The 17,759-nt window shown below is 40.0% G+C and overlaps 1 protein-coding gene across 5 annotated transcripts in view; it reads right to left on the reverse strand.

Annotated features, from left to right (window-relative positions):
- Positions 1 to 14,751: 14,751 nt before the first annotated feature.
- Positions 14,752 to 17,759, reverse strand: part of swt1 (SWT1 RNA endoribonuclease homolog) — a 46,251-nt gene continuing 43,243 nt past the window's right edge. For all 5 annotated transcript variants that reach the window (XM_039601029.1, XM_031758696.2, XM_039601028.1 and 2 more), the window contains exon 17: positions 14,752 to 16,835. In XM_039601029.1, coding sequence (XP_039456963.1) covers positions 16,643 to 16,835 — 193 coding nt within the window. In that variant the 3' untranslated portion in view covers positions 14,752 to 16,642. The remainder of the gene's footprint in view (positions 16,836 to 17,759) is intronic.

The following is a 17,759-nucleotide window of genomic DNA, read 5'->3' on the forward strand; positions in this document are numbered from 1 at the left end:
TTTCTCAGGTTTATAAGCTCACCACTGCGATGCTCCTAAGTTTTATTTTAGTTTCTAGCTTCAGTCCCAAGCCAACAACCTTTAAACCATTTTGCCCATTAAGGGTCAGAACTGTGTGAGATATCGTAAAAGGATCACAATGTCTTTAAAAGTGGACACTTTTTTTTAATCAACGGGAACAGTAAATAATTACCTTGTTTGGCCACTAGGTGGAGCTAGTCAGCCACTGACGTCCTGCGTCTTTTTTTCTTTCTTTTTTCTTTTTTGTAAATTTAACCCAAAAAAAGGGGGCGGGAGGGGGTGATTAGTACTGTAAACAGGGTCACTGATTACAAACAACAGCACGTTTATAGTATATATCAAAAATAAATGTAGCTCTTAAGATGATGGGAAACATTAATCGCCTGGCTTTTCTAAGGATAATTTCACGAGATCTTTAGCGGAGGATGTGGGTGGAAAGTTACATGGAAAAATTCAAATAAGAATCCAAACCTCTCTAACCAAGATTTGCTAAAACGATGTAGGAGGAGAGCAGATGCCTGTGAGAATTTTGCATGGCAAACAAACAGGGAGGCTAAAGCTATTTGAAAATGCACTGCGGTGTGTCTGCAGGGCAGTGATTACACAACACATTTCTCTGTATAAATAAATCACATCTTTGCGGTCTTAAAGGGGATCGTTAGCACACTCGCTCCACGCCCGCATTCCAATTTCACAGCTTTCTAGCAATATGATTAACCTATCACAAAACAATCTGCAGAAGTAGACGTGTTGGCACACTGTGAATTCACACTCCTTCATTCCCTGGAAACAGGAAGAAGTGAATAACAAGTGTATCTACTATTTAACACACAAGCGCTGTGTTGCAAGCACAGACTCAGGCACTGGCATGTGCTATGACTTGCTTTTAAGGTAAACACCACATTAAGTTAGCTGATTCACCATCAGGCCAGGACAAACAGCTGAACGTTGTTCAAGTTCTGTAGAAGTCGATACACTTGTTTCCACATGACCGTCCAGTCCAGCGAGCAGATGTTTAAATGAGCCTTTCTGACCTTGAGACTGCAAAAGGGTAAATGTTCAAAAAAGATGAGGCAGTCGGTTAGAAAAGAATGAATCTTAATATTACAGATAAAGATAAAACCTTTTAAGTAAAGTATAAGAACAAAAACTGTATACATGCAAGTCAGTGCTTTCTTAAAGGTTAAATTAGATTCTTGGTAGGTTCTATACTGGAGCAAATCACAGCACGCAGACGGACCTCACCAATATACGAAATGACCTCAGACTAACTTATCTCTCTAATAAGGTTGCTGTCCTCATTTTACTTCACCTAAGTATAGACAGGAAATTCTTCATCACCTGTGGAGATCAGGTATCACCCTCTCATTGTTTTTCTTGTGGAGTTGCACTGGGTAGCCGTCTGGGTCCCTCAATTTTCTCCTTATGCATGCTGCTACTTGGCAACCTTATCAGACAACATGACATTTGTTACCATAGTTACACAGATGCTACACAGCTATGTGTTTCTATAGAGCCGGATGACTTTGCTGACATTCACAAATGAATGACTGCAAACTTTTTAAAACTTAAGACAAAATTGAAATTCTTTTATTGGGCCTTAAAATCAAACGAGATCTGTTCGTCCATAAGGTGGGGACACTAGCTGACAGAGTAAGAAGTTTTTAGAAAGAAAGTCCTGCTCCATCTCGGGAAATGCCAAGACACAAAACTTCCTGACCCGCCATGACTCTGAAAACTTCCATCGTGCATTTCCAGGAAGTTGAGTCTGTTCATTAAACATTGCGTCACTGATCCAGGTGACTTCTTCAAAAATGTTTCAGATGAACAGAACGAACTTCCTGGCATTTCCTTACCTGGATGATTAAACACGCATCAAGTCATTCATGCATGCATTCCAGTAGACTGGATTACTGCAGTGCCCTTTTTTGCTGGACTTCCCCCAAAAATCATCTGTACTGTGCAGCTTCTCTAGAATTCTGCTGCAAGGCTGTTAACTGAACTGAGTAAGAGAGAGCACATTGGTGCTGTTTTAGCCGAGCTTCACTGGTTTCCAGAATCCTACAGAATCGGTTTCAAACACAGTTACTTGTAAAGGAAATCCTACATGGTTTTGGAGTTACTTAATTTCTGAAAGTCTCCCACTTTACCTCTTGACTGACACTCTTATATCCTCCTCTGCTAACATGTTAGATACCGAATGCTCCACAGAGAGCCTCCCTTAAAAAATCAGCAAAGCAAACCTTACTGAGAATTTCAAGAAACTTAAAAGCTAAAAGCATTTGCTTCCACTTAACAATAAAACTACTATACAGCCGCACCTACTGAGCTCAGCTACATTTAGTAATCAGGCAGATAGAAACCATATGCAGATCTTCTTCATCAGTGTTTACTTATGTATTATTTGTATGTTCCTGTGTGTTTCTATTCCCGATAGGTTGGTTGGTTATTTAAATATCTGCTTAATATTTAGGTGACCTTGTTTCTCATGTTTTTATGCCCGTGAAGCTTTTGAAAGCTCTATATGTGATGATGAGCTTTACAAAGAAACTGAATTGAACTGTTTTTGTGATTGTTGTTTTAACGGTGACACAACTGCACAGATTTACTTAATAAACACAACAGTGGAAGTAGGTGAGTTTGTACAACAACTGTCCCGAGCAAACAGCCACCACAGCTCTGTTCTAAATACAAAGAATTAATGATTTACTTTGTAAACCAGCAGGTGTGGAGCCCGTGTTGTCATTGTACCAGTTACACATCCTGCCTCACAGTGACGTCCCGTCTTTGGTGTGACTCACATCGGTTTTTGAGTTAAACATCACCTTGATAGCAAAAGCTTATTTTATTATGTTGAACAGAGTTCAGCTCAAAAGTGTAGCACATTAAAAAAAGAAGAAAAAAGCCAGAGGTACATTACAGCAAATACGTTTCTTTTATTGATACCCTCTCATCTAATGATTAAACATCTTCTGAAAACTGAAGCATTCCCTCCTTTGTCAGCCGTTGGTGGAAGAAAAATACATCACCTTCTTTTATCACTGTTTAAAACTTAACAGAACTCATTATGGCAACCAGTTTGTTTGTTTCAGGTTCTGTCAAGCTTTGGAGGTTTGGCAGGAGTACAGACGCCCGAGGCAGAGATTTACCAAATGTGCCAAAACCAAACAGTTCAATGGACTCCGAGTTAAAGTTGTGCAACTTCCTTTATAATTTCACAAGAAATCTAGAGCTAACACACGCACTGACTTTATACTACCGCTTTCAATTACTCTACCAACACTTCCCAGATAATACAGCAGTAAGACCTGGGAAAGGAAGTGAGAAAAGTGCAGTCACCTTGTAGCTGCAGTGTTTTTGTACTGTGCTGTGTTGTTGTTTCCCACCATTATATACAAAATCTTTTTTTAAATCTTGCTTTCTGTTTTCAGAATGATGCTGGAAAGAGATTTCTTATGACAAACAATGAGGCATGACTGGTATGTAAATCTGCACACATGCAGGTGAGCGGAGAGTACACACAATACCAGTGTCACGTTTTCCTGGCTGAGAGCAGGCCTTTGGAGCATTACAAGACACATCGCAATGTTCTTCTATTAAGAACAGTAAACAACTCATCTTACCTCTGGATTTCATTGCTTTCCAGATTAGGGAGGGAAAAATATCTGATACTAGCCATTTGTGTCAACCAAATGTATCTTTTTAAACTTTTACTAAGATCACTGAACAAACTGAACAAACCTGACCTTGTTAATTACATATTGGATGAAACCGAGTATATAAAAGCAAGATACAGTCATGGTGTTAACAGTAATACATGGAGTCCTTTGTTAGTAACTTTCAAACTTCTGTTGAGCACTGAGGTAACGACAGGAAGTAAAAAACCACATTGCCAAGGCACAGTACAGTTTCTCTCTGATAACTAATACCTGCCTGCACTGCTTCACTGCTAGAAGGTGCTAGAATGGATGACTATGATTGTTCTGTGAGGACATCAGTCAAAGCAAGTAAAAAAATTTTGGAAAAATTCAGCGCGCACAAACCGGCTGAGCCACTGTCTCTCTGCACATGCTCGTGTCTGAATGCAGGCTGCTGGGACAAGTGTGACTTTAGCACACAAACATGTTTCGCATGACACATACGCTCCATCATTCCAGTAAACCAACCAGAAAGTCCGCCCTGAGGCCTGGTGCTCTGTTGCCCAACAGACCTAATCCCCGGGCTTACTCCCTCTCATCTCTCTAAAGTCCCCCCTTTGTAGTGAACACAACTCATCTGGCCAATGAGGCTCACTGGTTTTGCACACACACACACAGCATACCCTTTGTAATCCGTCCCTATTCTCTCTTTTATCTCTTTTTCCCACTCTGGGTTCATCCCTTTCATAAACATACACCGTGTGCAGTATAGACATGGGTAACCATGCGAGTATAAGCATTTGGGAGCACAAACAATTGTCCTCATTCCCTCGTTCTAACCACAGGCTTCAGTGTGCAGTGATAAAAATATATCCACCTCTTTCCTAGTTAGCTATTTTTTATTATAGTCAGTTCAAATCATGAGGAGAGATGACACGCAATAAAGGAATTTAGCTGAAATGTTACACTTAAAGGTACGGGAGACTTTACGCATGAGAACAAAAGACACTGATAGTTTTTTTTAAACAGTCTGCACTGGATTGTTTCATCTGGGAAGTCGGGCAGTGCTGGAACAGACAAACAAGCAAAGAAGAAGTTTCTCCCTCTGTCAGAGTCAGATCTAACTGGATCCCATTTGTTCCCTGGACCGCTCCGTTTCTCTGTTCAAGAATCTGGGCTCTGGCACTATTTGATCTGCACATTCTTCCCTTACAAAAACCCCACATTAAAAGCTGGTTGCATAATTAAATGCTCGTTCAGGCTTTGTTTTTCACAGGCCAGGAACTCGGAGACGCTTCGAGAACAGTGTGCGTACGTGTGTGCGTGCATGTGAATAAATGGGCGTGTCAGAAAGTGAAAGAGAGAGTACAACAACAACAAAAAGAAAGAAAAAAACAGACAAGGGTGAGAGAAGCGTGAGGAACAAGCGAGCGAGGCGGAACAAGCTGTAACTTAGTAAGGTCAAGTGACTTCTTATTTACACTGGAATATGTGCGTGTTTGTCCCAATTCACTGCAGCTCTCACTGTGTTGTCATGAACACAATTTAAGACCCGAGACAGGACCGGAAACAGGCCAAGCAAGTTGTGACATTAAAAGAAGCCCTCCAATAATATGAAAAAACGCAGTGGTACAGCTAAAACACTCAGTATTTTTGCAGCTTTTTGCACAAGTAGTCACTGATTGACATCATGAGTCACATTAAACAAAACTTTTGCTTTTTTCTATGAACTTCTCAACCACGTTTGTTGGAACTCGCTGTTTGGAAACTGTTGCAAGGTGTTTTGTCACATGACTAACATGACGGGAGATTTTACACATTCTCATTATGCGCAAAATCTTTGCACAGCAGTACTAGAGCTGTTAGGGGGATATGAAACTGTGGATGTTAAAGGCTAATGTAACATTTAGGCCTGTAGATTTGGGTCAGTCATATGACTTGTCCGATCTGAGTAATTGCCAATTCCTCTCTACTTCTCTGATAAATGGACCAATCGATCATCGTCTGCGTTTCTGTCCTTTTTTTTTTTTTTTTTTTTTTTTTTTTTTTTTTTTTGCTGAGCGTGAATGTTTACAACCTTTTTTGTGGAAGTGAAGACATGGTGGGACAACAGTAACAAAATGTGTCATTAAAAAAGAGGACTAAGTGTAAGCACTGCTTTAGAGAAGCGGGAGGAGGATGTGGGTGAAGAAATGAATGTCTTATGCAATGAAGACACAACGTCCATCATTCTCTTGATCACCAGTTGGTCTTTTCCTCCCTTCTTCATGCATAAACCTGTGCGCCGGTCAGTCGTTCCCATAGAAAAGACACAAGCAGGAATATTGTGAGAAAGAAGACCTCATCTCTTCTCAGACAAGCCCTTTTTCAAAACATTTCCCCGAATTTATTTTCTTGAAAGAATGTCTGCTATAACCGCAAAACGACTTTCTGACAATAAAGTCTTTCACGGCCCACGTATGCTTGACAGAAGGCGTCAATATTTGTGTGAGGCGTGCAGTGTTTTGTGCGAAGAGGGACATTTTGTCTTCGCGCAGGGATGCGTCAGTCAAGAAGCAGAAAGTCTCACTTCCCATAGCCTTGAGGAAGCTGAATTGTGGATGTTTGCCTTATAAGAACACGGGACAAAATGCTCAGACTGCATGTTGAAACACAGAAAAACACAAAACACCAATCGACGCAACATCTGCACATCTATCAGAGGCTTTGAGAAAAATCCAGATTTTAATGATCCAGTCATGAGTTTTCACCACATAGTTTCATACTTCCTCTGAACAGAAGGATCCTCTGTGCTAAACAAAATGATGGCGACATCCAACTCATCGTGTCTCCCATTTTGCTGGTTTTTGCATCAGTATTGTTATTTTTAAATGCCTCACCTATTATAACACACATACACTGGGATCTTGGCCCCATAATTGCTTCACATCCATCCTTTAGGCTGTCTTTAATGCATGTTCAGCTACAGAGGAACTGGATCATTTCCAGGCAAAAAATACACAACTCATAATCACACACACACACAAACTCAGGACACATCTTCACCACTGCATGCTGTTTTAAAAACAAATTTATGTTCCAGCCCTGCCTTCCTCTGTGGTACCAACAAAACTCACGTGGACATGCTTCAGATTACTAATATAATTCACCATGGAAACACAAACACACCAAGCGAAGGCTTCTGAGGCAGATTTAACTGTGGGCAGAGGTGGTCACTGCAGGTTTTCCTATATGAGAGAAAGTATGTGTGTGTTTGCTGTATGTGTGGCGTGGAGCAGGTGACCTTTTGTTGTTGCTTTTCTAAATGAAAAAATTTATTTAAGATACGTAATAGTCCGCAAAGCGCTGACAACAATGCCAGCTCGGTGACCTTGGTAATCAGTGAAACACAAGCAGGCACTACAGAAATGTCTGAGCGTGTCGCACGTGTCCCAGATTGTAAGACATGTGACACGAGAAGCACTAAAGGTGTATTATGCTCATTTACATTTTGGGTATGTCTCCTCATTATAACACCATTATAGGTCAGGACATATTTGCCTTCCCCAAGGACATGATGATGTTGTCACAATTTATCTGACTGCAGGATTATGCAAAAACTACCATGACAATCTTCATGAAAGTCAGCTGAGAGGTGCAGCATGGACACAGGAAAAATCCACCGAATCATTCATTCGATTGAAGTTGAAAAAGTTTTCTCAAATGACGTATGAAAGACTCAAGCCCCCTTTGCAACCCTATACTGGAGGCCACACAGGCCCAGAAACTGGTCGCTAAAGTCCTGGCAACTGAAAATCTTTGCAACCTCTAACAACCACCAAACAGCTGTGATTCAAATTTTTATTTGCTCGGTTTGGCATGAAGGAATAAATATTTAGTAAACGGTGAAGACCAAGGAGTCTCTAGGACTGTGTGACTCGACTTAACTAAAATATGATGGTACCTGGACTCAGGACCCCGTTTTTTTGGAAAGCACAACTAATTTTGCGGCCAGCATTAGCAGACTCTACGATAAGCAAACCTGCCAGGGGAGCTGCCTACAGCTGGCCAATAAAAATAACGCAATTTTAAGGCCTTTTTGTATCGGCTTAACTATTCAGACCCAGAAAAACATCTGTCTTTTATTTACAGTCTGTGCAAAACACACACTAACTGCATCCTTGCTTCTGTGTGTACATCAAACTAAGCTATTATTACTTTATCTGTCAACCGCAGTTGCTTGAGTTGGCGATCTGCTGCTATAGTAACCACTAACCAGTTTTGCAGTACAGTTTGCAGCTTTGACCAAACAAACGTTTCTAACAATCTAGATCTTTATCTTCTCCTCTGAGTGGAGCATTTCCTGCAGGCAATATTTTTACAGTGAAAGATATTTTGAGTTGTTAATTATTTATTTGCTTATAAATAAATAAATAAATAATGAAGCTAAAAGTTATCTAATTAAGTTTTCTGGTTTAACAACTAAACATCATCATTCTATTGTATCTGTATGTCATAGTTTCCATTCCAGCTTTGAAGGTGACCCGCTGCCTTAATATTTGAATGTGTGCAGTGCAGAGTGTGTATCCACATGCTGGGTGAGGGCACAAGGTAGGAGCTTACCTGTCTCAATGTGAAATCCCTACCTCTTTGTGTTTGGGTTATGTAATGTGCATAAATACCTAGTTTACTGGGTTAAATATTATTAAAATAGCCTGCCCTGTATAGGCCCAGGAGAGCTGGTGTAGTCAGAAGGAAAACTCCAGTTTCAGTTCAGTGAACACAAGAAGTGTTACTTGATTTCTTCGATACTAACCAAAGTGGTCACAATGGAAAAGCTGCTGTAATACTGTTTAGTTAAACTCCCTATTATTGAACTAAAGAAGGCAACGACCTCAGAAACTTGTCCTCAACCTTAAAGTGTTTTTATTTACAGTGTCATTTATTTAGCGTGAAAAGAGCAAGGTCACACCTTTAGGAAGGATTCTAGGAAGTGGGTGACTGGAGTTTTGGGCAAAACACAAACTCGTGGACAAAATACAAACGCTGTTCTTCACTTCTAATGTGTGACAGTGGCAATATAAACACAGAACTGGGTCACAATATGGCACTGAAAGAGCTACATTACTAACACACCCACACAAAGGGTCAGAGCTGATGTTAGGAAATGTAATGATGAAATGTTTTGACAGAGGTTAAACTGGAAGAGGCAGCATTTGTTTAGTGTTACAATAAAGCTTTTACACTATAATACCCGAATGTTTTAGTAGTTATTTAAGCCAAAATGCTGTGATAATTATCACTATTGTCACTATGTTTTCAATGTTGCCTTTTTTGCTGCTGTTTTATTTTCTATTTATTGCTCATTGGTTGGTTAATCTCTGCTGACTGTATAATGCATTGCCCCTGGGCAATAATAAAGATATCCCTTACACTTGATCCTCGATTAAAATATTTGTACCGAGGTCGTATTTATTTTCACATTTAATGCTATCCAGCAACTGTGATGAGTCAGTTCCCGACGTAAATATTATGGTCTGCCATGGCAGAACGCGCCTGCTTGCATCTGCTGCTGGCGCCATAACAAAACAAATCACGTGCAGCAATGATAAAACATAACAACAAGGAAGTGACAAGCAAATTTCCCACTACATGAGAACATTCCTTACTTTCCATGCGTAAGAGAAACGCAAACACAGCACCGCCACCGGTGCCTCGTGTTGTGTGTGGGCCGGATGAATTACATGAAAGATCAACGGTACTTTTTACCTATAAATAGTTAGGAGCAGGTTTCCAAGAAAATGCTGAAAGCTCTAGATGATAGAGCTCTAAATGCAGACTGTGTCTCTCCTTTAACGTACACATTAGTGAAAGCCAGAAAGAGAAGAAGGAGCACACATCCATGCATTAGCACCGCAGTCTCGCTCCATTAGTTTACCCTTTCGAGCCCGAACTCTGTATGTGCCACGGCCTCTCTTGTTACAGCACTCCTCAGCTGGATATGTAATTCAATATGATGTACTTGCCCAGTTAATCCCCCATTTATTTTAACAGATATGGCTGTGAAAGAAGATTACAAGCACTTACTGCAAAAATCCATTTGACATCTGAGTCTCATTCATTCTGTCTGTTAACATGAAAAAACTCAACACTTTCCTGATAGAGTGAAACATCTGAACAAAACACCGAGATGGAGACTTTACAAGACATAGTCTAACCTAGATTTCCTGTCTCAGTTTATTTGGTTTTGAGCTCGTGTTTGAACTCTTTGTCCGACGTTAATCGGTGCAGAATCTAAACCATTTATTTATTGGTTCTTTAAGCTGCTCGGCTCGCATAGATATGGTTCAATCTGAAGTGCAACAGCACTTAAAACCACTTTATGAATGCAATTAGACTGTAAAATGTAACAGTGCAAACAAGGCTTGAGTTTTTATTGCACTGGGTGCGCTGGATGCTTTGTGGACTCATGAGTGGCTTTCTGCAAATAATAAAGTACTGCAAGTACTGCGAGACGGGAAGTTTGAGCTGCCAAATAAACTCCGGTTATAACTGGATACATATTACTGGGGTCAAAATGATGTAAGATCTCTTCTTTGGAAGCAGACTGGTTAATAGTTGATTGATTACAAAGATTATAACTGATACCCTGCGGCCACTGTGCGTGTCTATGTGTGTACTCGGATGTGTCTGCGTTTTTTCAATGTTTGCCCACATGCCACGGCGCTTTTCGCAACTCGCTGAAGTTTGACCGATGATATTTGTAGGTCGCATTTTATGTCCGCCTGCTTTAGAGCTAACTGCCTTAATAGGTCTAACACAGAGACGTCTTATTGCAGCATCAGCAGCTCTGCTTTAAGCCCCCAGATTGATGGTGGTTGGGGGGGGGGGGTTGACCTACTGCCCTAAGCAGCGGAAAATTCCCTTTCCTCAAGTGTGAACAGAATGATTAACTGCGTGCACGGTGCAATCCAGGTTCCCTCAATCGTCATAGTTATTCAGATTCATTTTCTGCTGCGGAAGGTAAACATGTCTCCGTGTTGCTACTTAAGCAGTTCATTTGTATGGAAATGTTTGAAGGGGACAAGATTAGAAAGTACTGATAAATGATGCTGAGGGGAGAGAGAGGGCTTTAAGGCGAAGGTGCCTTTCAAACGTTCACCTTGGCCTCAGAAACACCCCATCACAGGCATCACTGCTCTAATGTGTATCATCCTCAAAGGGGATATGCTGCTAACTAGCTCATTATGTAAACCACGGTGTGATGAGCTGACCACTGGTATGCAACTAATTGGCTTTTGCTGGCAGCTTCTCTCAACGCCCCACTGTCAGTATGGGTGGGATGTGTTAAGAAGAAAGACTCATTTCTTATGATTTTAGAAGCTTTTGAGGACTGCTGTATTTTATAATGCACAATGGAGCTGTCATGTTTATATATTTTGGGTTTTGTGTGCTCACCTCATTCTGCTGTGTGTCCTTAAATAACAACAAAACCCGGATGAAACTACTGTGCATGTAGGACTTCAAAGAACTGTAGCCTTGTTACGTGAATTTCATAATAAATAGACATTAAAGCCAGATTTTCTTCTTTTTTTTTTGGCTCCTCCAGTATTGACTACAGGTTTTCATGGTATGGCTCCAGTACTGATGTTTGTTGTAAAATTCCCTGAATCATAGCATGCTTGCTCCGAGCTCTGGTTTTTTTATTTATTTATTTATTTATTTTAATAAAATATTGATGTTTTATGAGTTCAGCTGAGATAATCCCATCTTAACAGTCATGAGGAACAGACATGAGAGCTCTGTGAGAGACGGCACCGATTAAAAATACCAGCTAGAGGAATACAGAGTAGAAAGGATGACTGAGGTTATTTATGTGTTTCAAAGAAATGAGGATCTAAATGTCTGTGCCCTGGGCATGAGCTTTGTCACAGAAAGAGAGGAGGGGAAAATTTGTGGCTAAAATAAGATTTTTATTTTTATTTTTTTTAAAAGGGAGGAACAGAGGGGGAAAGAGCAGGCAGTGTTTGGAATGATCTAAAACAAACTGTCACATGTGAGTCTACAGATTTGCATGGTTTTAAACTGGTACCATATAAGGTCACAGGAGCCTTACAAGCAATCAAATGTTGACTCAGTCATTTATGTAACATTCAAATTGCTCTGCACACAGATTTCTGCCACAGTTGCACCAATCGAACCTCAGAGGTTGATGTGATTTTCTCCCAAGTCACCGACTATTTGAAGGGATCTCCTGACTGATGGTTTTTTGGGTCGTGAAGTCGAGTAGTTGGATTCTTGACTTCTTGACTTAAAAACAAAGCACACAAAAAAGGTGAGCAGAAGCACCTTTTCATGCATTTTTCTACTTTGCCTTGCCCATCTCTATTGGCTATAGGACATCTTTTGATTGGACGGTTGCTGGTTCAATCCCTAGCTGCTCCAGTCTCCATTCCAAATATCCCTGAGCAAGATGCCAAGTTGCTCTCTGATAGACAGGTATGTTTTGTGTGACTCCAGAGAGAAATAAGAGTGAGTTTAATGAATTAGATTAGAAAACACGGGCTAAAACGGTTGCTTCAGGGTTAATAGGGGCTCTTTATATATTTATTTACAACCCATACAGTCTTTCATTCCCACAAAATCCTCCTTGTGCATGTTTGTTTTTGTATGTGGTTCTAATTTCACAAGACTGACTCACTTCCTTGTGTGGGAAATATTGGAAGTGGAAAAGTGAGAGTCATGTTACTACACTGAAGCATGTGAGTTGTTTTGTATATATCCATGGGTCAAAAAGCCTGAGGCTCCTCCCCCTGTAAACAGTGGCTCATTTCAGTGGGTAAAAAAAAAAGTCGTTTACTACAACGATGCTTTGTGTGTCATCGTCAACAATACGTTTAATAAATAAGAGCTGGAGGGTGACTATGAGCTTCTGTTGATAATTATGAAGAAGTAGTTTCATGAGAGGCAGAAGAGACACTCACTGACTCACTTGCCACTGTTTCAACATAGAGGTCAAAGGGCAGGAGATGATGCCGCTCAGGTTCAAGGTTCATGACCGCTGTAACATAGCTAACATACCACAGTCATACATCAGTGTCTAAATATTTCTAATGTGGTGACTTTTGGTCAGTTGTGCCACTCACATAGTCACCGTGATTACATGGAAAGTACGGGAGGTTAAAATGAATTTCAGCTTTGTTATCTAACATACTGTTTGTCAGGGATGTCAAACTGGCCCAGACCAAGGAAACACTCTGTCGGTGTAAAGATGTTTAACTGCACAATTAACGTAAGAAAAACTGCTATTTCAATAGTACATCTATGTTTTTTCTAGATGGCAAAGAAATGCTGTTGTAGAAATGAGCTTAAATTGTTACATAGAGGTTAAATTCTTACATTTTAACAAATAAATGTGTAAAATTACAGAAAAGGTTCTGGTAGCCTCTTGTCCAGAAAGTCTTTTGTTAATTCACCTTTAAAATTTGCACAGCAGTGAAAAAAAGTAAGACTTTTCTGTCATTAAATTACTTTTAGATGCATGAAGGTGCGTTTCCGCAGGTCCTTCCTCCCTGCAGCTGTCAGACTGTACAATCAGAACTGCTCCCAACAAACATAGATGTTTACATCTGCGCTGTAACTGCAATAAGTTAATCAACCGATTCGCACTACAACCTGGTTTGCCTCTTATCTGTAGTTATTTATATTTAATTTAATAACTGTACAGTACTCTGTTTATAGTAACCATTGTCCTTAATGTAAATATGTAAGAAAAATTGTGTATGTTTCTGTTCTGTGTCCTGTGTACTGTTTGTTTGTATATGTGTCTTTCTGGCTGCTGTTACAACCAAATTTCCCCTTGTGGGACAATTAAAGGATTATTCTATTCTATTCTATTCTATTCTATTCTATTCTATTCTATTCTATTCTATTCTATTCTACTTATTTACCTTGGTGTGGGGGAGGGGAGGGGAGGTCTTTATCAGCAGGAAAAGATATAAAACGCCCTCCATTTACATTTTCCAGATCAGAGTCTTTGCTGATGCAAACGGTCCTCAGCTGTAGCAAAGCAAAACCTACCTGCAACGTCACCATCACAAACTGAGGTTTTAGTTCTTTCATTTGGAGAAAGCACAACATATCCAGCAAGTATTGGAAAACCTGTCACAGAAATATTCCATTGGATTTAATTGCATTACACTGAGTGTCTTCTTTGAGAGAACAACACTGCTTTAAAAAAAGAAAACTAAAATATCTGCGTTAACACAAGATTACAGTGTGGAGTTTTAGGAAATGAATGCAGGTGACTCTCAACACAGAGGGACACAGAATGCACACAACCAAATCTAACCTTTGACCCACTGAAAACTCACTTTTTTTTGCCAATATCTTCAGCCCGTCATCGAATTTAAGCTGTTGAGTTTCGCAGTTTATCTACTTTATCAGAGGACTGTGTGACTCCAGCTCACGTGGCACTGTTCTCCTTTTCCAGTGCCCAGAGGGTGAAGGGTTAGGATGTCGTTAGCAACAAAACTCTACATTTTGCACAGTTTAATGACCCTGAAAGGCACACTTACTTTTGATGCTCCAACTACAATTTACCACAATGACAGAAGAACTGAAGCACGTTAAATCTGGGGGAATGATATAGTCGGTATACTAAGAAAAATAGAGAGCTCACTATAATAAATGAGTCCGCATCATATTTTGCAAAACGAGACAGCAGCAATGGGTAAGACCACAGCTGGCACGAAGCTGTTTGCGTTCAAAAGAAGTTTTCACGTGGCAAATTTTGAAAGTTTCCGAACACTGCAGAGCCTCTCTAAACTCCTGACAGGACTTCATCTTCCTGCTTGTATTCAACTTCACACACGCAAGGATCAGACACGTGCTACAGCCGGGCTCAGATACCTAAAATATTCATAGTGTCCTTGTCAGAACACATTTATGCGGCTCCACTGAACAAATCTCTGTAGAAAGAACGGGCGCCAAGATGACTCAGTGAAATAAGGGCTGCGTCCGTTATGCTGGCATTGTAAAACAGGCAATAAATACTTAAAATTATTATTTTGGACTTGATTCAATAATTAATGATAACACATCAGAGATAAAATGCATCTTCACGACAAAGTAATATCTTTTTTATAAATGCCATATACACAAGACAAAGTAACACAAAATAAGAAATACTATTAGTAACAAGTACTGCTGCAAAAGAGAAGAGCAGTGACATTTGGAGATTAGCTGAGAGGAATTATACAGCACAGAGATGCAGCTTTATCTGTTTTACAGTGAAGAATGACAGATAACCACATAAATACATCTGGATTACATAAAGTCGTCATTGTTTCACTTGTGTTTTTGAAAATGTGCGCTTGCTTGCTACAGTAAAGCAACCACAGAAGGACCTTTCATGAAGTGGATGTATAGGATACAATCACTTTTTAAACGATCACATTTGCAACTGGTGTAATTACTGTCATGTAAAAAAGCTTTTGCAGGACTCTTTGCAGTCCTGTGAAAAACTAAGTACACCCCGTGATCCAATAACTGTTAGCAACCACTTTTTGCAGCAATAACATGAAGTAATCATTTTCTATGTGACTTCATCGGTCCGTCACATTATTGTTGAGGACTCTTGGCCCGCTTTACTTTACAGCGTTGCTCTCTTACGTACAGCTGTCGAGGTCTCACCGCAGCATTTCAATCAAGTTGAAATCTGGACTTTGACATCTTGGTTCTTTTCCCCCTCCTGTCATTAGATTTGCTGTTGTGCTTCAGATCATTGTCCCGTTGCATGATCCAGTTCAGGCCAAGCTTTAGCTGTCAGACAGATGGCTTCACATGAGACTCTAACATACTTTGGTAAACAGAAGAGTTCATGGTCAGTGACTGCAAGGTGCTCCAGTCCTGTGACTGCAAAGCAAGCTCAGATCATCACTTCTCCATCTTCCCTTTTCAACCTCTTCTCTCTAAAAAAACATCTCATACTTGTTCAGGTTTATCTAATTTTGCTGTCATGAACTTGAACATTTAACATGCTAACTGAGGCCTACAGCCAAGAGATGTAGCTCTTGGCTGTTTTTGCTATTTCAGAACAGCTGTGCTAATATACACTTGAATGCTCCAGACCAGCAAGCTGCCAGAACGTCTGCTTTTATAGAGATGTCACTCGTGCTGAGGATCAGTTAATCAATGCATTTAATTAGCAGCATCCAGCTGCAACCTACAACCTTAATTCTTAATTGGAAGCTGTAAGGGTGCCCTTAGTTTTTCACAGGATGCTCTGCAGTGCTCATAAGGTGTTCTTTTATCTGTATTTCTTGACTGCCCTTGAGGCTGCACTGCTAACAGCTGGGATTTTAAGCTTTCCATCTGGTTAAAGTTTCATGTGCTGTTTGGGTTGATGTTGTAGCTTTGATCATTTATTTCTAGAGTCGATTTTATTTTGTTCATTCTGATAAAAGGCATTGTAATAATAAAGTGCCATGGACACTTAAAATATAAGTCACACTGCAAACTAACACTTCAGAAATGACTACAGCTTTTATACAGTCTTAACTAAAACAGAATATTTTAAATACAAGGTTTTGGGTTGTTTTTTTTAATATCGGGGATGTTTTGGAAATGTATCCCTCTGGCTACTCATTTTTCTTCTTTCAAGCCAGCTGCTAAAAACACCTCCTTAAGAAACTAACAAATTGTTTGGATTCTTTGGCTGCTTTCCAGTTATAATCGCTCTGTGTCTGAAGCTCCAGGCACTGTGTTGCCTGCCAAGGGATCTTCATTCTCTATTCCACACGGGCATGAAAGTGATTTTGCAAATAGAAAGCTTACAGTGAGCACAGCATGTGTCTTAATGCATGCTCAATCATCCAGGCAAGGAAATCCCAAAAAGTTGATTCTGTTCATCTGGACGTTGCGTTTTCAGTGGGAGAAACTGAAAACTGGCCATAGGTGTGAATGGTTGACTGTCTCTCTTTGTTAGGATGGAATTCAAACATTTAGGCTACTTTAACTTTGATTGTCATGTTTAAATGTTCATATAAGTGTTTTAACAGTGACAGGGAGAAATGTATCAGTGATGCATGAAGGTCACGTTGTTCTGTTAGATCTTTGGTGCTTTGATTTTGGATTTGCTTGGTTTCCTTAGCTGTCTGTGGAGAAGCGCTTCTTCTGCAGCCCAGAGAGACATCACTGCAAAAACATACAGAGGTCAAATATTATACAGGCTCCATCTTTGTCATTCACTCATTTATTTTCTTGAACATTAGCCAGCAATAACTTATCTCACCTTGTCAGGAATGTTAACCTACATGGATGGAAGTACCACGTGTTGTGGTAATAATACCAGTACAAGAGCTGTTATGAATAGACTATGCTGTGTTGATACCTTATATGTGATGGCTAAACCCTGAAAGTGGCTCTTATCGCTGCGGTTACCAACACATGCTCTGCAGACAAATAGACATGCTCACAGTGCAGATACTGACTGACTGACTGACACGTGGTTATGGAAGTGATTCCTATCCTCTAATCTAATTACTGACGCACTGAGTTTGTACTAAGCTCCATTCAGTCACAGCAGGTGAATGGGCTCTTCTACAATGACGTCCTTGCAGTAGCAGCCACGGTTTAGTTTGGATGTTCCTTTTTAATGGACATCACTTGTGGTAATTGTTAGAGCTTGCTGTCATGACTCATAGGATCAGTATATGAGTAATAGCAAGTACATTTTGGCAGGTGCATTCAAAAGACAGAGAAGATAAAAGACTATCCTATTCAAACAGGACACTATAAGGTCAATTTAATCTTGTTTCACTGTAGATATTTTACTACTTTCTCTGTTTTGCTGATATCGGGCTATCGGAAGTGCTTCCACTGGATGAAAGAGGTTTAGATAAAAGTAGGAAAAACCACTGGCGAATCAATGAAATGAACGAATTTTTTTCCATGATAATCATATGAGGAGTGGTATATACTGTAAGGTGATGCAATTTTCAGGAAATTTCATTAACAAAGGTCATCATCTCCATAGCAACCACACTGAAAAGTTGCTTAAAAATACCTTAAACGCAACAGTTAATTATAATCGAGGAATGAGCCTTTTTAAAAGAGTTT

The sequence above is a fragment of the Oreochromis aureus genome, linkage group 17, assembly GCF_013358895.1.
Source record: "Oreochromis aureus strain Israel breed Guangdong linkage group 17, ZZ_aureus, whole genome shotgun sequence".
Lineage (NCBI taxonomy): Eukaryota > Metazoa > Chordata > Actinopteri > Cichliformes > Cichlidae > Oreochromis > Oreochromis aureus.